The 22,983-nt window shown below is 38.5% G+C and overlaps 1 protein-coding gene and 1 long non-coding RNA gene across 10 annotated transcripts in view; one reads left to right on the top strand and one right to left on the bottom strand.

Annotated features, from left to right (window-relative positions):
• SATB1 (SATB homeobox 1) overlaps positions 1–22,983 on the bottom strand; it is a 102,157-nt gene that overhangs the window by 17,942 nt on the left and 61,232 nt on the right. For all 9 annotated transcript variants that reach the window (XM_040480100.1, XM_040480101.1, XM_040480102.1 and 6 more), the window contains one exon: positions 14,342–14,497. In XM_040480100.1, the coding sequence (XP_040336034.1) occupies positions 14,342–14,497 (156 nt within the window). The remainder of the gene's footprint in view (positions 1–14,341; positions 14,498–22,983) is intronic.
• Positions 5,536–22,983, top strand: LOC121033621 (uncharacterized). Its single transcript, XR_005792027.1, has 3 exons — positions 5,536–5,546; positions 13,946–13,951; positions 22,733–22,983. It is a non-coding gene; the product is annotated as an uncharacterized LOC121033621 (long non-coding RNA).

Genomic DNA, 22,983 nt, shown 5'->3' with positions numbered 1-22,983 from the left:
ACCTCACTCTTTCTTCCTGGTCCCGTTACAAACTTACAAAACGGTTCACAACCTCTGAACAAAGCAACCGTATTCTAATTTAGTTAACTTCCTACCAGCCGAGTAACTGCAAAGGTGGACAAGATGAGCAGAGTATCCTTTGAGAAATGTCCATCTGCCAAAAGAGGAACACTAATGGGGTTTTCTGAAGACACCTGGGTTTCCCAAACAGAAGGGGATAAGGCAGCAGGGCAGAGAGAGGATGGAGGCAGGGAAAGGAACAGAACGGTGACATGGGCGTCCTATGGGGCGCGGGGACCTATGAAAGGCTAGGAAACCAGGGAAATCAAAGCGCCAGGCAAGCAGCCCTTGCTCTCATCACCACTTTTCAAAGAGCAAACGGTTATAAAGTATTTGCCTTTGAGATCTGAGGAGAGGGCAAGAAGGGAGCTAGTCAAATAGAGGATTAAAGGAAGGAAAAAAGTGAATGGGAAAGACGGTAGGTGGGGGTGGGCTGGGGGTGGGACAGGGAGAAAATACCCGAGCACACATCCGTCTCCTCACTATATATGTAGCACAATGCTCAATGTATCCACAAATACAACGCAACTTTCTGTCTAGAAATTAAGCTTGATGGATAAGGCTGTAGTCCTTATGGTTATCCAGGGTCCAAGTTATTTAGTCTCTTTAATCAAAATACTAAAATAAAATCATTACCCATTAGGCTATTACCCTTCCCCCAATCTCCAAACACACAAGCAAAAATTAATTGCAAGCCAGGAAGAAAGAAGGCAATTTAGACAGTAACAGCTTGGCATGGACTGAGCTGGATTTCCTAATAGCATTTGTCTGTTTGTGAATGTATATTTTATTTACAGCTTTCACTTCCTTGACCTTATTGAAAGTAATTTATTTTTAGCTAATCTGCATTTCATTTAAACCACCAAATACTCCATCAATGAACCAGCCAAGTAGCACCCATAACAAGTAGCACTCGTGCTGGCACCATTAGTAAATGGGTAAACATTTAAAGGAGACATGTGGGAATGGGCACTCCTCAGCAGCTATTAAATGCTACAGGTACCAATTTATGAACTTGCAAATACGGGCTTCAAGCTATTCCTTCAACTGAGCTGTCATTCCCTGCCTCCTTTTTCTGGTGTACTTTCTCTTTCACTCATCTCTTCCAAACCTGGGATTTCTCATGGACCAAGAATAGTTTTTCCTCTTTAATGTGTTATCCTTCCCATGACTTGCACCAGTCCCCAAACAGTGAGATGTTAAAGGCAGAATTTCAGGCATCAGTTAAAAAAAACCAAGCAAACAAACAAACAAAAAATGTGTTTAAGGAGGACACTCTTTAGCAACCTTCCAGTCACAGTGTTTTGGCAAACCACTGCCCTGCCACCTGTTAAGCCAAGCTCGTTCCCCAACTGAACTGAGCTCATCTCATGTCCATATTGTAATGGTTCCTCTAGGTCCTTGATAATGAGACAGAGGTCTTTCAGGTAGGTAATAACCAGTCTCAGATGACTTTACGAGAGCCTCAGGTCATCTATTATCAACATGAAGTTTTCACACTGGATCTCAAACAATCAATGCTCCCCACTCTATCCCACCTATGAATGCTTTCTGGCCACAGGCCCCAAAATAGCACTTTGTCTGTCCCCCCACCAAACTAAGCCCTGTCAGTATTCAAAACCTTACCTCCTCTGTGACTCATTCCTAGACTAACACACCTGTCGGCAGTACCTTCAATCAAAATAGCATCCTCTTTCATACTCGTGCACCTGTTTCAGCAACAAACACACAGAAGTCGGAACTGCAAGGGACATTGGGTCAGACATAATCTGACCCAACCAATTTTACCTTCCTAAAGGGGAAGTTCAGAGCCTGAGAGGTTAAATGACTTGCCTGGGGCCACACGGCATGATAGCAGTGGGACTGCGATCACCACTCTTTGCAATTCTCAATGCTTTCTCTGAAAGATGAAGTTTACGTCCAAGTTGTTATATAAACCATCTGTGAGCTTGTAAATTAGTTACCATCGCCCTATCTCTATCTGCCATAGATATTCAGAAACATGCCCTCCCATTCCTGTCGGCTTGGAATAAAAAGATGAGCTTCACTGTAAATGATATCGGTGATTTCAACAATGAAAAATGCAAATAGAGGGTCCGAAAGAAAACAGCATATAGCCAATTCTACTTTCCTGTACGTTTTCAGGAGGATCCAACAGCAATGTAAAAGAACAGCTGCTCGGTGGCTGGGGAAAGTGGCCTGAGTTGGGCAAGATAAAGTTTTGTGAACTACTTTCTACTGAATCTTCAACCATGACTTGTTAACAGATACATGAAAACTGTTCTTTTATTAGAGAGGGTCGTGGGGCAGGGTCCACACAGAAAACTGTAATCTGTTTTTGAACAACGGGATTTTTGTAATCTAATTAAATTGAATGAAAAGACATGCTCTTCTCTCATACTCAAAATACTCAACATTTTCAAACTCCATACATAAAACAGCATCCCTAAACAGTAACTCTTTTTTGTTCCCCCCTCTGCTTCCTGAGCCCTTTTGTATCAACAGGTGTGCTGGGAACAAAGAAATTCTAATACACAAAAACAAAAGTTTGCAAACATGGAAAACTAGTGGATGATTTTTCAGAATGTTAATGAAATCTTTCATTCGCTGTGGAACAAATCAAGTTTCCTTTACCTAGTGAGCACTACTAATGACTGCAAAGTGTGATTCAATTTGCATGCTGGCTTATCCCTAACATATCTTGAGGCAGCTGTGCAAAAACTTCAGAGCTATTAAAACCAGGGCAGTAGCAATGAAGTTATAAGGTGCAGGATTTTTTTTCTTACCTCCACTTCTCGTATTTCTTGGACTCATCCCCATACATCCTATGTTTAGTATTCCTGGGAACCCTGAAATACAAGTGACTGAAGCAGTGGTGGGTTGACTTTACTATTTAGTGACCAGCACCTTCAACTTTGTGTTAAGAAGGATTTTTGAGGTGATATCTGTATTCAACAGGAGATACTGTGGTGACAGATTGCTTAGGTGAGGACCGAATCAAATCTTCGATATCTGCATCTTGCAAAATGACTACAAAGGCAGATGAAGACTGTGAAAAGAAACTGACCTAATAATTTGGTATCGACCATGTGAACTGCTGAGCATCTGAGATGGGAGATGGGTTCTAACTAAAAGGCAAATACTTTTTGTTTTCCCTTGGAGGTGATATTCAAGCCAGAATAAAGTATGAAGAGGCAGAAAATGTTAAAATTTCCAGTTGGAAGAGATCACGGAGCAAACCCAAAACACACAGAAAATAGCCAGAGTAAAAGGAAAGAAAGTTCTGGTCAAAAACTGCGAAGTTTTTTGTTTTTTTTTTGTTTTTTTTTTTTTAATGTGAGAAAGTAACAAAGGAAGAGGGGAAAATGAATAAAGTAAGGGAACAAGAATAAAAAGCCCACAGGTCTATGGGAAATGGCACTTCTTATCAGATAATAGGAATCACCACAGAATCCTAGGAAGCTTCCAAAAGTGAGGTTCATAACTGAAGTAGTAAAAGTAAAGATAAAAGAAAAGGAGTGTATTTTATTTGGCATTAAAAGACCTTTAACTAGGCTGTATCTATGGTTTTAAATGTTCTCTAAAGTGGATTGTGGTGAACCTTCTCCAGAGGTATGATTCTAAATCACTACTGATCCTATTTCTTTCTCCTCTCTTAATTTTAGTTTTCTCCTGGCTTATTTGCTTTCTTATGGCTCCAATACTTTAATTTTTTTATGGCTGGATTCTTCTGAGACTGGTGATAACTCTGGCCTTATATGGTTACCTACTGAGTCTATATTTTCTGCCAGGTTATCTCCAATTTTTCTACAGAAACAGAAATCACTGGTTTTCAACTCTACCTTTCGGACTGATTCTGCAGATCAACAGACATCTCTAAGAAATAAATTTTCTGACTGGCCCCATTTTGTGTTTGCATTGCCTGGGACATGACCATAAAGCCTAAACTAGCAACTTCTCATTTAAAGAAAAAAAATAGGGAAACCGTCCTTTAAAAAGCTATATATGCCCAACAGTAAATATGCTTTCAGAACTTATGTTCAAATAACAGGTTTAACCCTGAAAAAAAAAAAAAAAACCAAAACCAAAACCAAAACCAAAAACAAGGGAATAGACCAAAGGGATAATATCTCTTCCATCCAAAATAAACGTTAGAGAAAATAATGGAAAGGCCAATGGAGAATCTTTTTCTCATTTGAGTTTTGGTGAAAGTGGAAAAACGGGATTTGAGGAAGACTGTGATAAAATAACCTGGAAAAAAAACAGGCAACTTCTCCATTTTTATAGACACTTAACTTCTTTTCATTGCATTTTATTTTTATTTAAGCACATCTTCAACACGCACACATACATACCCCAACTCTTAAGAAAAAAAAGGGACTGAAATTTTAGTTACACCACATGTGGTTTTCATTTGTGAAAAATGAACAAGCTGTTTGTGGTTAAACTGTCTAATCGCCTGTTATCAATCTAGCGCTGCATTCAAGATTTACAGGATACATCAGCTTCTGTGCCACATTAGCTGTAAGGGGGGGGGGGGTGGGAGGAAAAAGGAGGAGGAGAGAGTTTATCCTGAGGAATAATATTTCCAATGCAGCCACACTCGCACTACATCTGGTTGTGCTGGTAGCGGCAGTTAAATTGAAATATTTCACAGCGTGTGTCAGAAACATGCAGAATGGTAATTATGACAGATCTGATTAAGCCGGAGTGCCACAAGCTCCCTGGCCAGTGCCGGTTGTGCAGGTGTGACCTTGTGCGTGCCTGCGTGTGTAAATAAAATTAATTACAAGCGAGAGGGTGAAGGCTTCAGTGACATCACAAAGCGGAGAAACTCCCAAGGGGGAGACCTAATGGAATATTTTCCCTCAGTCTAATAATACAGTTCATATTGACTTGAGGTAATTAGTGGGATCATTAAAGCAGTTTTCCCGGCGTATTTGGCTGCCTGATCAGATTAGTGAAAATGTTCTTCAGAACAAGCCCTGTGTGGTCTGCCAGAGAGGAGGAAATAAAAAGCAACAAAGCATATTTTGGAATGATAAGCAGTGCTGGACTTTTAGTCTAGCAAAAAATCTCTACTTCTCTCTGGAGCCTCCAGATCTAAGTGTCCTGTCCATTTTAATTCTTCTATTCGACTTGGGTATTCCTATACACATTCGGAACTATTTCTTTTCCTTCCCCTTTCTCTCCGTCAAATCAGACTGCTTTGTCACAAAGAGCCATCCCAACTCCCAACAAATCTCTTTTAAACAAGACAATTTTAAAATTGGGAAAAGTATCTTAAATGACTGCTTTCCTGTTAACTGACAATATGGGGCAATCAGGAGAGTCAAAAATCCCGGGAAGCAATGCCACTTCAAATTCACCTGCTAAACAAAAGATGCCTCTCTTATGTCACACGGAACAGAGATTTACATGTTCATTCACATTTGGATCTCAAAATGGGTGTCGCGTAGGCCAAAGTTGGGGCAAACGCTCTTCCAGTTGAGCAGAATACAGAGCCCTCGTCAAGAAAAGGGCCATTTGTTTGAAAATACTCTATTGAGCATGCTCTACCTTGCCACTGGAATGTGCCAAGCGCTGTCACAGATGGCAGGCTCTGACAGTTCCCATCCGTAGCGCCGATACTCGACAGTTCAGCACAAGATCAGTGACATTCTGTCTCATTAGAACCACGCTAATTATCACAGCTAGTTTCAGGGGAAACCATGTGTTGCAATGGTCAATTTGAAGGAGTCTGTGCATCAACAAACTGGTAATAAGGATCAGACACCTTATTATATGACAGCATGCTGCCTATGATCTGATTTACGGAATCAGAGGCACTGAGGCGGCCGAGGAGGCTGGCAGTTTATGAAACAGTGTGTTTAAACCCAATTCCTGAAGCACACTGGTTGAAAAGGGAACTGTTAAAAAAAATACACAAAGGCAACTGGAGTTGTTGAAGCAAGCGATCAAAGGAGAATAGATTCTCTATTAACATACAACGGACGTAGATTAAGACTTAGAAAAAAGACCACTTCATCAATTTAACAACATGGCAACTCCCAAAGAGGACGGAACTTCTATCTTTACAAGGTATTTCGTGACAAACTACAACAGAATGGCTGTATTTCTACTAATCTCTAAAATATATACATTTATTTTTACATGAGTTGTCTATGACATTGTTGTGTTTTGTCATGCAAAAGAATTGCATGTGTAAAAGCTTAACAACTATACGTCTAAAAATGAATAATCTTAAAGGTTACTTTTTAAGGTACTGAAGTTATTATTCGGGCAGAACAGAAAAAAAAATCCATATTAGATTCGTATTACCAACCTATGTTCTTCAATCCTTCTCTTAGCACCTTTCATTGATGTGAAATTTTAATGGTGCAGTTTCTTCCAGAGCTATTTTTCCATTGTCATTTTGCATAAATGCATTTTCATAGTTCATTCATTTCACAGGGCCTTTATTTTCATTTCTCATATGAGGAAAAAAAGAAGATAAAGCTAAAATAAAGCCTACCTTTACTACCCAAAACATAAAAGACAACTGTTGAGACTTCTGAGGAAACGCTTTGTCTTTCAACTTGGTAGTCTGTGAAAGGATTGTATCAGCGTTACAGTTATGTGCTAAGTGTCAGAGAATTACATGCAGCCTGAGGATTAAATGCTTTTAAGAGTTAAACCCCACTGGTTTGCTCTCTTCTCTGCTCCCGTTTTGTGGCTACCTGAGCTTGTCCTGAAGAACTCACTCTTGAAGGGTCAAAACCGAACGTATAATACAAGAGCTTCCAGAAAAAGGATCTTCCCCAGATACTCAGTCCACGCTTTTCAACTTCCACTAACATTTAAGGACAAAAGGTGGCCTCAATGAAAACAGATTCTATAAATACATAATTGGTATACCTGTGCTTTAGAACGTGTATGCTGAACTACTTTAAAGTGACCCACTCCTGTGGTAACCTTCCTTGGACTTCCTCATATGGTGATCCTCTTTAAAGAGCTGGCCCGGTCTCTACAAATGGATTCCTTTCCAATATTGTCTACAATTTTCTTGCGACGTTTTCGAAAGATGGAGAAAATAGGTTTAATGACTTATGACTATATTTATAACGGTTAACTTATTAAATGGGTCAATGAGGAAAATGTATTTACATGATTATAGTTAATTAATTTTAAATTTAAGGGAAAAGAGTCAACATTTTATTTATTTATCTATCTTAATTTATTCAGAGTGCATATGGGGGGGGAGAAGAAAGAGAGAGAGAGACATCGAGAATATCTTAAGCAGGCCCCACACCCAGCACAGAGTCCAACGTGGGGCTCAATCGCACAACCCTAAGATCATGACTTAAGCCACAATCAAGAGTCGGACCCTTAACTGACTGATGCTCAACTTCACCCAGGCATCCCCAAAATGAACATTTTAAATGATTTGAAAGCGGCAGGAAGACAACTGAAAATCTGTCCAAGTTGTTTAAAATAGATAGCATCAAGTGTCTAGAAGGAAAAATACCCCTTTACATGATTTTGTAGCCAAAAATATATTGAGCAAGTGTTCTACTTAATTCTGGGTTTCCTCGATCGAATCCTAGATTTATAAAACCTAGATTTATAAAACATATGCTTGTCTTTATACTGTAGGAAGGCTGATATTCAGATCCACAAATTTAACTAGCTCTTAAAACACTGTGGGACAGGGGTGCCTGGGTGGCTCAGTCAGTTGAGCGTCCGACTTTAGCTCAGGTCATGATCTCGTGGCTCCGTGAGTTCGAGCCCCGCGACGGGCTCTGTGCTGACAGCTCGGAGCCTGGAGCCTGCTTCGGATTCTGTGTCTCCCTCTCACTCGCTCCTTACCCACTCACATTCTGTCTCTGTCTCTCTCAAAAATAAACATTTAAAAAAATTAAAACAAAGGAAACAAAAAGCATCGTGAAACATACAATCATGTACCCTTTAAACTGTTGGAGCATGTCACTATTTGTGTATTTCAAACCGTTGATTTCTTGCAGTACCCAGTGGTCATATGCTTTGACCACTGGGTACTACAAGAAAAAACTGTGTGCACTGAAGAGCCTGATGGGAGATGGCCACCAGAACCAGAAAGAGAAAGCCTTTCTTTCTTTCTAAAGCTTACCATTGTACCATCTGGCAAAAGAGAACTATTTATAGGATTCAGTTCCATTATCATATAGCAGGCAATGAAATGTAGATATGGAACTGAGAGTCAATAAGCTGATAACTGGTACACTTGGAAAATACATATATGTGGAATGACTGAATCACATGTTACTACTGTACGTTTAACTGTATAAGAAACTGCTAGCTTTTCCAGAGCGGTTGTACCATTTACATTCCCGTGGTCCGCAATGTATGAGTTTCTCAGATGTTCCACACCATCACTAACACTTGGTCTTTTCACTTTTAGTTATTGTAGTGAATTTGATATGGTGTATATTTTTGGCTTTAATTAACATTTTTCTGATGGCGAATGATGTGATAGCCTTTTTATTTTCCTTTTGGCCACTCGAATATCTTTTGTTGATAAGTGTCGAAATATTTTGCTCATTAAAACAGATTAGATGGGCTTTTTATAACTAAGTTAAAAAAATAAAAACAAAACCGTTGATTTCAATAGTCCTGTTTAGCAACCAACTAGAAATATAACAGGCCTACATTTTAGAAAACTAAATCCAATATGGATTCCCGGTATTCAGACATGAGAGGTTTTTAGGTGGTTATCAACACAGAACACCTTAAATGGGAGACAGATGGAACACCACATCCTTGTCATTCAAGAATGCAGTACGGGGGGCCTCCCGCATGGGTGTTAATGGGCACATGGGCAGGTTGCTGAAGTGGCTACACTCGGGGTGGTCTTGCTTCTCTCCTTGCTCTCTCCTCAAAGTACTTCTCTGACCCTTTCTCTACCAGGGATGCTGATTCAGGGAAATTTGAGCCCTATCTCCCAGGATCACCTCTACCCAGTAAAAAAAAAAAAAAAAAAAAAAAAAAAAAAAAATTAAAAAATAAAATAAAATAGAAAGCACTAGATGGAGAGTGTGTAAAGAGGCAGTTCTCTCCTCAGACCTTGGCTGAAGAAAACTTGATTTGCCTGAGAGGAGGGGCTATGAGGACAATATGTAAAGATCATCCCACAGACTCCCAGAAAAGGATGTGGCACCAGAAATAACAGAAACCGTGACTCTCAGATCTGCAGGGGCCTCCTTTGTGTCTTAAATAAGAGGCTACACAGGTGAAATCGTGTTGCAGCAAAGTCTGTTGCATGAACATTCCAAAAGAATGAATCAGCACTGAGCTTCAAAGTATAGTTTCCGTGAAGTATAATTTAATTCTGACAAAATAAAAGATGCCTTCACTAACATGCTGGAATACAGTATGCAATCATGGTTCTGTGGTTTTTTTCCCCCCGGATTTTGTCACTATGCATTCCTATCCCTGGCAATGAAAATTACATTTTTTTGCCCCATTTCTAGCCCCACTGATCCGTGGTATGTCTTCGTACTTGTATCTAAGACATTCTAATCACCATCTAAGAATTTCAAACCCAAAGGCCACAAAGATGCACGAAAGCTTCCTTCTTTCTTCCACTCCCCCCTCCCTTCGCTCCCCTCACTAAAGGCTTTGAACCTCGGTGACAAAAGTGTCGGAAAAGTGAATGGAAGAAAGCAAAAGGCTTTAAATTATTTGGTCTCTTCCACTGGTCGTGCTGTCTTTTGCAGAAGCAAAGAACCACTTTTTTCCTTTTTTTCTTCTTTGAGCACTAAAACCATACCTATCAACTAGCTGTTATCAGTAGCAGGCAAAGAGTCCTGTAACTGTACGGGACTGGTGGGTAGGGAGTGCCAAAAATTATACTCAGTCATGTTCAGTCAGATAGAATTTTCATCATCCCGTCGCTCTACCTAAAAGAAATACCCTGTTCAATAAAGCACCGGAGAGAAATCATTTTCTAAACAAAAGTGGCGATGCAGCGCCGGCCCATAAAAGCCCTGTACTCCTGTATTACTGTATCTGGAAGCCCCACCTCTGCAGACACGAAAATCAATGTAACAATTCGATGTACAAGGCAAGGCCTATGGTGCCGCTAATGTCCCCTTGCTGGACATACACCTTAAGTCTCAGAGCTCTCAGGGGGTTTGCTGTGGAATAAAATTAGATTCCAACATCTGCCACCATTAAGGAAAAAATTCCATTTCCATCTCCCATATGAAAACACTATAACCAATGAACAGTAACTGAACCTTGCTACCGTAATGGTTATTACCCAAATCAACTATTTTTTTTTAAACAGTAAAATTAGCAAATTCTGCTCTCATAATTATTTGAATGTTATCAGACTAAATGTTTGATAAAATTCCAATATGATTCACTTGGAAAAACTGCTGCTTATTCGAATACCCAGAATATAAAGTGTATTCATTTGGAGCTATTCACATTATGTTTAAAGCATATCATCTTTTTAAAGTTTGCATTAGCCTGCTTTCCTACCCAAGCACAGAAAGTAGCCTACCTTCAGTTTTTACTTGCATATTTTATTCAGACATTTCTATTAGAGTTAAAAACAATCCCATTTCTATTACTCATCGAAAAGAAGAGATCATGTAATACATGTGAAATGGTGGAATCCACAGAGTTGGTTTCTTTTACTGAAAATACTTTGTGCATTAGTCAGTACATAGCCCAACTGTGATACGTGTGGTTTCGTAACATTCTGGGACCGTGGAAACTTTCAAATAATTACACTGCCTCCCAGCTACCTAAAGCTTTACCTTTTAGTTTAAAATGGAAAGTATTTCAGATACATACACAGATAACAAGAAGTCACTCTGTGTAGAGGTCTGAGCCCCTTGGGTAGCACATTATAAGACATTATCCATTTGTTCAGAGTGCTGTATAATTTAGAAGCTCTTCTGCATCTATTGTAGCGTGTGACCTTCTCCCATGTTAAAAGAATCTTGGGCTCAAAAAGGTTAAATAATTTTTCAATATTATAACACCAGTGATACAGACAGGACCATAGCCTACTTTGGGGATTGCCCCCCCCCCCCCCATGGATCTCCCCCTAGCACAATGGGACATGAAAAAGCCTGGATTCCAAGGACCCTATTCTGGTAAGAACCCGTATTCCATGGAAACGTCAATGAAGAAAGGAAAGTTCTCACTGTTCCCTCGATCAAATTAGTCCAACACCCCTAATTCCTCTTTCCTGGAGCAGGGTATCACTTCAGGACTAAGGCTACCTAGAACCCCAAGGAAATTCTAAAATAGGAGGCCAGATGCAGAGAATCAAGAAATTAGGATTGGCTCTACTATTTATGAGTCCGGTGACTCTCGCGTATAAAATGAGGAAAACAAGCCCAGCTCAAAAGGTTACTCTGAGAATTAAATGTAGGTCATTCGTAACGCACAGTGGAGTCTAAGTACAAAGACGGTGCTGGAAGGTAAGCTAGCCCAGAGAACCAGAAGCAGATGGAGTGAGACGGGCTGAGATAAAAGACTTCTGTTCTTCCCTTTTTACACACACGTCATTTTCAGGGACCTCTGCCACACTCTGACAAGCCTTGACACATACATCCAAGAAGTAAATCGCTCTTTTAGAAGTTAAAATTTTGACCACGAGAAGGTCAATCTAGTTTGAAGATTTCAGCGGGGGGGGGGCGGGGTTATTTGCTGGCTTTTCCATTTCCTTCACAAAAATCATGGCAGAACAGAACTTAAATAGTGACTACTTCCCTTGTTAAGTCACACTTTTCCAAGTGGTATATACACACAGTTTTTGGACTGCTTATTTTTAAGGAATCGCAAATCTTTCTACATAGTTTCATAATGAGGGCAGTGCTAACACCTAAACTGACCAACAAAGAGAAAACTACAAAAATCCTCTGTTGGGAAGTTAGAGGAGAGTAGAAGTTAGGAAGAATAACTATCCGAGAGATTGAAAGTTAACACTATGCTGGACCCCACAGCCAACAACCGGCTCCCTGGATTCTTCCTTCTTCAGTAATGAGGGGATCAGGTTAAGGGGTTCTGGGAAACACACCGTCCTGGCAGAGGCCCAGAAGCTGTCAATCGGCACTTGCTGAAGGAGACTCACGAGGAGCTTCTTAGGACAGGGGCAGAGAGCTGGGATGTTTAAAAAACTCACCAGAACAGCACTCACATGACGTGACCAACCAACTGCCGCCACTGTCTAAAGAGTTCCCACATCAGTAACTCAGCCCAGTTGGGCAGATGTGGAGACATCATTTAAGAGAAAGAAAGGATGAAGGTAGCAAAGGGACTGCCAACCCTAAAGGAGCTCTGCGTTTCGGAAAGGAAATGGGAAGGGAGGAAATGCCACTGAATTCGAGGACAGATGACAAGCAAGGAAACGACAGTTATCAAAAAGTTTTAGTATTTTGTATGTTTTAAGGCTGACCCCATATATTACAATAATACACACCTAGTTTCTCTGTTTATCTATTTTGGGGAGTGGAGAAAGGGGCTCTATAGGGATCCAGTCTGTTGTTCTTGCTAATTTAATTGGACAGGTCAGAAAAGATGTAGGATCAGAAAGAAAGGCAAGATAATATACGTCTGAATAGGAGACCCTCATCATAATTAGACTAAATAGCCCAAACAAGAACGTGCAGGGTGGGTGGGTAAGGGGTAAAGGGAGAACAGGACATTTCTCCTTAATGCATAGTCTTGGCATGTAAATGAAGACATCTGAAGAAGCACACAGGTTTGAAGCGGCTCTAACATTCTATCATAATTAGAAACATTTCAAGAGCCCTGTAATTTCCAATCAAAATTACAGTAATTTCCGATATACAAGCCATGATTCATGACAGAATTTTACATTCCATGAGAGATTACGGTGGCCTGATGTATGACACGCTGAGTACAGCACTAACATAAACAATTCAGTTTAATGTTTAAACAGCACTTGATGTTTAGAATCTCACAATAAAAGAAACATATTATTGTAGAAATTATCACTTTGACAGTGATTGAAGGGTAGGCAGGCATGTGGCCTATAAAGCTATAATTTTTACAGTCCACAGCTTGAGTTTAATCATTTTTATATAACATTTCCAAGATATCCCTTAAGTATTTCAACCAGTCTATAACTTAAATAAGAACAACCTTTTCTAAAGCAAAACTCCTATCAAGTACCACGATTAATGCTGATAGAGAAAAATTTTAGGAAGAGCTAAAAAAAAAAAAAAAAAAAAAAAAGCATGGTATAGTCAATCCAGTGTAAGTACTCTCAGAATTGTATATTTTTTATCAGAAGTTGACAGCAGCAAAGAAGGCCGTTTTACAAAGGAGAGTTCACTAATGATAGGGAAAACGTGTCTGTCTAAAATTGCAAGTTGTTAAAATCTCACCTGAGCCCTTGACTGCTTCTAAATCCCCACCTTGATCTTGTTACCAAATATTTTGTAAAGGAGAAGACAGTTCAGTATTCTTTTGGTCCTTTAAAAAGTATTTGTGGCTTTGAACAAAGGTTTAGAAGTAATTATAAGTTTGTTCCTATGGATGACCCTGCTTTTGATGGGCACAAATTATCAATATATGAAAATTATACTGATAAAGGACTGCATTTTCTGTCCTTTGTTACGTATTCATCTTGTTTAGTGGGGACTTGTAACTTTTCCAATTCATTTCTATTCATTTCTAATTTACCAGACTTGGACAGTGTTTCTAGTTGCAATTCAGTCTGTACGTCTTACATATCATGTATCTATGGAAAAATGAGGGTCATTAATGTGCAAAGTTTTGTTTGGTGGGCGAGCTAGTTTGTTTTAGTGAGTGCACCTAATAGATGCAGATGGCTGAGTTGGAACAGAAGAAACTATTATGTTTGCAGTATCTTAGGATGGAGATCAAGGTCATCTAAGTAATAACGAAACAATAGTAATTCAAGTTACTTGCACCAGTACAATAGACCACATTGAGAAATTGCCTCTACATTACAATATCCTTCTGAAAACAACTATTAACTGACCCCAGAAAGTTACCGAGAAATCCTTGGTCTGGAGAGTAGGTGTTGGGAGGAAACAGAACCACTTATCTACTGCCTGAGTCTGAACAACATATTTTTTTCATCACAGAGCTCTGTCAATAATCCTGGAGACTCTGACCTCTCACGGATGCAATAGGGTCAGTACTGCGATAGGGTCAATTCAGTAGGGTCAATACTGAAAACAGACACCCCTCTGAAAGAAATTTTCACAGGCATCGCGGATCGACATTCTCAGTGCCTAACAGAGGCTCTTACCTGGCTTTTGGTTGCGGCAACCTTTGCAAACAGTGCTTGGGACACTTTAGCGCGCTTCATTTCCTGCTGAATCTCATCATAAATGGAAGCATTAATGTTCATGGTATTGTTCTCTGGTTTCCCATTCCTCTCAGTGGCAATCGTAGCTGTTTTCACCTACAAAACATTTTCAACATGACTGTCATTTTTCATTGGCCAAATTGTTTTGAAGCTTTTCAGGCTCGGCATCCAAACTGGACACTGTTGTTCCTTTTACGATCAAGGTGATCAACAGTGCAGTCATTCAACATTAGTTATTACCCCGAGATCAGATTGCTTAAGTTAAGAAAGTCACATTGTCACAGGTGATTGCATCGGTAATAAGACAGCAATTGCCAGCTGACAAACAGGAATTAGAGCATCATAAAGTAAGTTTTCTGGAAAACAGAATAGTTTCAAAGACTTGAAAACCCTAAACTAATTGTTTCCCAATTACTGTCCATTGCAATTCTAACAAAGGAAATTCACAGTTAAAATCATAATGCCCAGTGCTGTACCTTCACTGGGTGCCCGGTGCCTAATAGACAATTGCATCACTAATAGCTATCACATACTATGGCCTTTTTAATTTTAGACTCTTTTTTTCAATGCCTGTTCCTCTTATGTTTCATTTTTAAAATCTTCCATAACAAAGCCATTTGCAAAGCTGCATATTTAAATCTTCTATCCATCCATGAAACAGGTAGAGTGCCTTGTTTAATTATCATAAAGGCTGGTTGCATTTTACACGTGCGTGTCCGAGCTGTTCTGCATAATTATTTCATCCTTCTCCTGGCACCCCAGTATGTAACTATTTCCTTTTGACTTGTGGAACCAGACAATAAGAAAATGTTTCACAATATTTAACAGAACATTACTACAAGTTACACATATTATAGAATTGGTGACTTTATAAATACATTCAAAATGAATAATCTTGAGTGAAAAATTAGCATCAATGCCTTTGGTAATAACAATAAGCAGGTATCAGCAGGAAAATGACACAAAATTTGGGGGTAAAAATAAAATCTCAACCTCAAAATTTATTGATAACTATTATTAATTTTTAAAACTCCTAATTTAATTTTTATTATGCAGTCATGTGAATCAGCCTGGAAATTTTTACATATAAACGATGTCGTTGCTTTTTTACCAGGAAATTGGGGAAAATGTAAATGAAGTCACCACAGATGCAGGACCCTGCTTCTCCCAGCAAAATGACTCACTAAGGGCCACATTTCTTAGGATCCCTTCCAGAGCTCAGGTTTCCGTTATCATCTTGGACAATTCCTCACATATACAATGAGCAACAGAAAATGAAGTCCATTCCAGAATGAATGATTTTTTTTTTTTTTTTGGTCACGAAATGATACATCCTTTTAATCACGCTGCAAATCTTTCAGAATCGCCGTTAATATTTGGTTATCAAAAGATATGCAGAGGTTATCCTAAAGCAATTCAATCCTCTGCACTTGAGAGGAAATAGAAGTCTTTAAAACATGCCTCCTAACTTCTAGCCAGTTAGCAAAATAACACCCTTAACTTGCTTAACTTGAGGAGGCAGCGAGATTCTTCCACTTGGACACCACCCTTCTAGGCACTGAAAGGATGATGCTGTGAAATGGGTGGGCCACAGGCCCAAGTGAGGACACAGAGAGTAAGGCAGGGTAAGTCACCAACTGGTTAGACCTCATTTGCCACGACTAACCTACAAGCTGGAGATGGGAATGGCAAGCGTGGAAGCGTGATTTCCAGAATGCCCCTTCCAGCTCTATGGCTCCAGAATGCAAGGGCACTCTTGGAGGTATATTAACGACTGGAGGCCACTAAGAACATACACGGGGCTTTGAAGCAATAATCTGCTAAATACCACTTTAGGAGCCAGAAGAGTTAAAGCATTACCATAAATTGCGTACAAAGTTGCTTTGGTGAGATTCGCAACTTTGCTCTGGGGTGGTCTTGCTTTGAGGCAGAAGGATAGATTTGATCACCCCATGGGGTCTCTTTTAATACCTATTTTTCTCACTGCTTAAATGAAAGAGAAAAGAAAAGCCATTTCAATCGCTTTGAAAATTGAATGTTATGGAAATGGGGGCATGAAGTCCAGTACATTGGAAGAAAGTTCCTTGGTAGCAATCTGCTTAGCAATAGTTAAGGAAGCAGGCTTTGGAAACTTGTTTCAGTTTGTTTTTAAAATAATTGTCATTCTTTTGTAAAAACTATGTTTAAGAATTTATCTTTGAGGTGGGCTATAATCATTTGTTTCAACCCTGTGATCTGGTTTCTAAAAATTTCTTCTGTTTAATTTTTTTTAAAAAAGCAATTTCAACTGGAACCAAAAAGCAAGAATTTCAAATCATTAAAAAAAAAAATCAAGTAACTGCTTCCTAGTAGGCAACACAATCAAAAGTGGAAAAGGCGTACAGACGAAACCCTTAAAACTGAAAAAAAAAAACAATTAGAGCAACAATTTTTTTTAAAATATAAAGAAACTCTATCACTCATTTAAAAAAATATTTAGAAAAGCTTTTCTTTATCATCTTGTTGGCTCAGATATGTATCTTACCATAGATAAGCTATTAGAATTCTGGAATCACATTTTTTCCTAAGCACAAGCTATTGCTTAAGGGGAACTGACTTGGACAGCTTTTCAAAAATATGAAAGCTGAATTTTTCCCCAGGTAAAAATGGAAACGAAAATCTTTTCTACCTCACTCTACTAAGTACTATTTTAGCTTAGTACAAAAAAAAATCTTCGTTAATCCTGGTTTAGCTTTTAATATTATATCACGCATTAAAATTCATAAAGTAGTTCATTCCAGGCAAAACAAACTACTCTTCAGCTCTTCTCCGCAAATAGCACAGGAGGTAAAATAAATGCAGTTGCTTTCCGAATAGCTTTTATCAAGGTAGGGTGTGCTACTCCCTCATTACCGCGGCGCCGGGGAAGCAGTTGAGAATCGGAGCTTCTACGATTATACCCTCCCAAGTGAGCTCAGGGTGCAAGCACGGGGGTCTGCTTTATATTTCACTAAAATCTGTGCAGGAGAACGCAAGTTTTCCAGGAAAACTCTATTTTGTTTCTCCATGGATCGCTGAATGCATCGAATCCTGCGGGCAAACGAACTCTGGGTACTATATACATGCCACCTACCTCATACATACTACTCAAAACGAACTCTACTGTGGTCCTGATCAGTGTATGTACGATTCGTTGATGGAGGAGGGACTGCCTGCAAGCACCTAGTGCACACGTGTGCGCGCGCACACACACACACGCACACACACACACAATTAAAGTTGGTCGTAGTTTTAACAGTAACTATGGTAATAACAAAGGCTGGCAGTTATTAGTTGTTTCTAATATGCTAGGCATCACGTTCAGGTACATTAGCTCTAACCTGCACAACAGGCCCGAGTACGTACTATTATTGCCCCAGTTGAAAATTGAGAAAACTCTCCTAAAACAAAGAAGTGATTTATTCATAAGGCAACATGAGCTCTAAACTCAAGTCTGTCTAATGCTAATGCTTATTTTAGAAACCACTGCACTATACTGAGGTCATGATGTTATACAAGAGTTCTTTATTTGGAAAAACTCTTACTTTTTAAAGATATGCTGGACCTGCTTTTTGGTGGCCTTTTGCTGAGTCAGGCTCATTAATGTCTAATTTTTAGCTAACGGCTTTATCTGCTTTAGTTATTACCCGGAGTAATCCAACCTGAATTTATTTGTCAAGGTATATAAACTACAGATGTTTTCTTGGAATTGTTATATAAGGAATGTGCTGTTTTGAAGTACTTTTACCAGTGACAGAAAATGGTCCCCATTCTTAAATTTTTATATATTAACACCGTCTTGAATATCATGGTCCTATCTTTTCATGCTACTTTTCTTTCTGTTCTTTTTAGGAACAATATTAATTATTTTCCTAATCCGGACGTTATAAAGTCCTCTAGTTATTTTAAAAGATGACTGTTAATGGGAAGCATCTTATAAGCATATAAGATCTTAAAATCATGCTGCCCACGTGATTCATAACAAAACTTTTATCCAATGTTAACTGAGTGCCCATGGCTGAAGCCATGTTTCATTACATAATAGAAGACTTTGCTGTAAAGAGACGGAAGGGTGTAGCCACTATGTAAATTATACATTGCTAATAGGAACTTACGACATTTTCTAATGCCGTTATAAAATATCCCATTTTTCTTCAGGAGAAACTAAAGAATTACATAAAGAGATGTAAAAATATAAGAAAAATAATCGTGTAATTCATGTATAAGTTATAACTTGGTAATTAGAGGCTTTCAAATAGTCCTTATGGAAACAGAAATTGCTAACTCTAAAAGCCACACATATTGAAACACACAAATAAAATCAAATAAGCACACACCTAAACAGAAATCATCAACTTAAAACTGATCTGTTCCATGGAACAGACAAGTCCCAGAAAATAATCACTACTTATTATTAATCAAAGTCCTCTTATAAACTCATTTGTTAAATTTGCTAACCATAATCAGAAAAGAAACTTTAAGACCAGGGAGCTTTGGAGGGTTTGGGTTCCCCCAGACATTTTCATACGAACAAAGTTTGGAAAGGGCTACTCTCTCCAAAATTTCAGAAATGCCTAGCTGTCTGAACTCTTCAAAAGCAGAGCATTTGCCAAACATTTAACATATTGTATCAGGAGAATGTTCTCACATGTGTTCCTCTTCCTAATCTAAAAATAAAACTTCCCATCCTCTATGACAAACAGAAAAAGTCCTCACGTTTCATTTTCCCCTTCCTAAAATGTTTGCGTTTTGAAGAGGTGGCCTGAGGTGTGGAGAAAGAGCAAGAGACTTAATAGGGGTCATGAAAATTGACAAAGTCTTAACTTTGTTTTTTTTTCCTCTTTCTCCTACCAAAAGGTTGGAATGAGGATTCAATGAACTAACGTGCATCAGGGTGCTAGAGAACTATGAAACCATTATCAAGTACAAAGTACTCTTATTTCTTTAATTGGAAAACGTAAGTTATGAAAACAGGCTTTCAGCAAGTAGGTTGGGCCCAGAGCCAACTGCCGCCGACAGAGGACAGAGCCCATGGCACAGTTGCCCCTACTGAGGCACAAGGGACAGGTCTGCACCAGGAGCATCTCACCTAGGCAGCAGCCAGCCAAGAGCTCTGGTGATATCTGAGGTTGGCCTAGATTTTCCCAGGGAAGTACTCCTTGGAATAAAACTTGGGGCCTGACTAAAACCAGGGAAGAACCTTCTTAAAGATAATTTAGAATCCAAGTTACTCAATAGTTTAGGTCCTTAGTCTGGTATGACCTTGGGAAGATATCTCAATCATCCTCTGTATGGGGGCACCACGGTGGCTTAGACAGTTAAGTGTCCGACTTTGGCTTAGGTCATGATCTCACGGTTCATGGGTTTGAGCCCCGTGTCTGGCTCTGGGCTGATAGCTCAGAGCCTTGGAGCTTGCTTCAGATTCTGTATCTCCCTCTCTCTCTTCCCCTCCCCTACTTGCGTGCTCTCTCTCTCTCTCTTAAAAATATAACATCAATCATCTTCTGTATGACCTCAACTCTACAGGGAAGGAGCTGGAAGAGAATCCAGCTCTCTCAGGACTAAAGGTAGTCTGGTCTCCTGTGAGCCATAAGAGACCTCTGCCTTTGAAAAGCAGTACTTTAGAAAGAAATCAGGGTTCGGCTCCAAACCAAGCCAAAGACTTGTCTCAAAATATGTTTTGAATCTCTTCCTGTACGGTGAAATGAAATGGGATGATAGACTCCTCTTTGTCAAAAATATAAAATTAAAAAAGATAAAATTCTGCAGTTTGTTTCTGTATCTGTGGTTTTGTCCTTTTTTCCCCTTCCATTTCAATCACTTGTAATAAACATATTAAAACCTTAAGTATGGTGTATTGGTTCCATTTCAACTGTTGCAAAACTATACTAACTCTGCCGCTGGAGAACACATTTTTCCAAATCTTAAGTACTCATTTCACATTGATAATACTTTTAATACATTTAAGAGTTCTTAAAATTTAATTCAGAAAGTCATCGTTAAAGGGTAAAAGGTGGACAAAGTGGTTATGAGCTCTATTAAAATAATATTAAGTCATGCAAAGGGATTCTTAGGCAAGTTAAGATACTTGAAGATGTATATTATAGCAGTGAACTAAAATTACACACATCTGATAATCATTTCGGAATTTGGTTAGAGGGCTAGTAATTCTGCATTAACAGAAACTGTTTTCCTTTGAAAGAGTTTCACTAAGAGTCTGTGGTATCTACATACTTTACATACACGTTCATCGTTGGCTGGGTATCCCCGCTATGGGCTTGGTCTCAACCCCTTTTGAGAACAAACAAATAAAGCTAAGGGTGGCTCAACTAGTTAATCAATAATGCAGGCCAAAATAAATTATATTTTCTTCCCAACTTACCAGCAGACATAGTCTTTAGACGTGTATATATAAGAAAGCTACCCAAGAGTATCTTAATGGTATATGAAAAGAAATACCACTTAAGAATTAATGTAAATGTGGCTAAAGGAAAAACTTGATGAATAAGGATAGCAGAATCACATTAGAAAAAACAAAAGCATTAAAATCACAGAAATATTAGAAAACAAAACTGTCTTAAGGAACTACTAAGTCAAATATTTAGATTAAAAAAAAAGAAAAAAGAAACAGCTTAATGCTGAAGTTCATACTGATCTTAAGTAAGCAACTCTTTTGTTAGTATTGCAGATTAAGTGATAAGTAAAATAACTCTTTGCCCAGAGGCCTTCTGTGACGATTATAGAAGCAAAGTTAACTAACGATGGTGCATTAACTCTAAACACCACAAACTAAGTGTTAAACCAAGTCCAAAGTACATTATTTTTTTGTTTAATCACTCTCTAAAAACCACACACACACACACATATATATATATACACACACACACATATACATATATATGTATGTATACACATATATACATATATATGTATGTATACACATATATACATAAAGAATTCTGCATTTTTTTTCTTAAAAAATATTTTAAGGAAGGCTTTACAGATCAAATTCAGTAACTGTATGTGTAGACAGGTAGATATGTATACATGCAGATAAATATCATTATTCTCTGCTAGAGACCCATGACTTTCTTATTCACAATTACAGCAATGACTTCCTTACACTCTGTGCCTATAGACATCAAGACCGAATGATTTTTATTACATAAAATGGAGAAAACGAACTCTGGATGTTTCCACAAAAGATTCATTTCAGAACATTACAACGTACAGCTTAAGGACCTCAACAAGTGGCTGAATATTATGTCTATTCTTTACTGATGAAGTTATTATCTGTGGCAATTTCATTTTTAGTGTTGAATGAGCTTTTTCTATATTTCCATACTTGGAAAGGTGGGAATTTTTTTTTTTTTACTATTGATGGAAAGAAATTAACATCAAAATACAATTTCATGATGACCTTATATGAATATTTTATGTTCCATATTCAGTTTTTAAAATTTTTTTTAATGTTTATTTATTCTTGAGAGACAGACAGAGACAGAGTGTGAGGGGGGAGGGTCAGAGAGAGAGGGAGACACAGAATCCGAAGCAGGCTCCAGGCTCTGAGCTGTCAGCACAGGGCTCGACGCGGGGCTCGAACTCACAAACTGTGAGATTGTGACCTGAGCTGAAGTCGGACGTTTAACCGACTGAGCCACCCAGGTGCCTCCCATATTCAGTTTTGATCCAGCTTTAGCTGACCTTATTTTTAAGAGTTGCACATGCTATAAATTAAATGTGTAAAAAATATACTTGCCTATTGATTTGAAGTCTAATCCATTTCAAACTTTTATCTACGAGTTTGTATTGCAAATCAACTTAACTTTAATTCTCATAATAATTACAAGGTTATCTTTAAAACTCTATTTAAAAACTATAAATATAGATACATGTACACAAAGTCAGGCCCCTATACAGGTCCCTACTTCCAAGTGCATGGTGACTTTTGTCTTTTCTAAAAGTGCAAAAATTTAGAAAAACAGAGAATGTGCCCATTTCTGGGAATATGGATGGCGTTCCTTATCAGCACCATTTAAAGCTGCCTTCAAGGATTGTATTAAACTTAATTATGAAAGATTACGAACAAGATGATGTGTAATTGGTACCAGCTGCAGTTCGTATTGGAAAGCATAAATACAAATGGAATTATTTATTTATTTTTATTTATTCACTATTCAAACGGCAGTTCTAAAACTCAGAGGGATAAAATGGACTATTACTTTTTCTCGTATTGAGCTTAAAATATTTCTTTACTTAATAATAGTAGTAGAGACAAACATCCCATTTAAAGACTACTTTTCACCCCCCAAGAACCCCCAAAAGGAAGCAACAGAAAGCAATTTTCTTTCCTCTAATTAGTAGCTTATTGTTTTTATATCAGAATCACTGATTTGGGACCAAATTCTCCTCAAGCAACTCTATGAATTATTATTTTTAGAAAAATTGGTATCTATTCATCTATCTTTCCAATTTCTTGTTGAGATTCTTCCTCAGACATTAAAAAGAAGAGGAAAAAGAGAAGGAGGAGGAGGAAGGAGGAGGAGGAGGAGGAGGAGGAGGAG

This window comes from Herpailurus yagouaroundi, unplaced genomic scaffold (assembly GCF_014898765.1).
Source record: "Herpailurus yagouaroundi ecotype Mexico unplaced genomic scaffold, PumYag 159, whole genome shotgun sequence".
Lineage (NCBI taxonomy): Eukaryota > Metazoa > Chordata > Mammalia > Carnivora > Felidae > Herpailurus > Herpailurus yagouaroundi.
The sequence above is the reverse complement of the archived record's forward strand: the minus strand, read 5'-3'. Positions and strand labels throughout refer to the sequence as shown.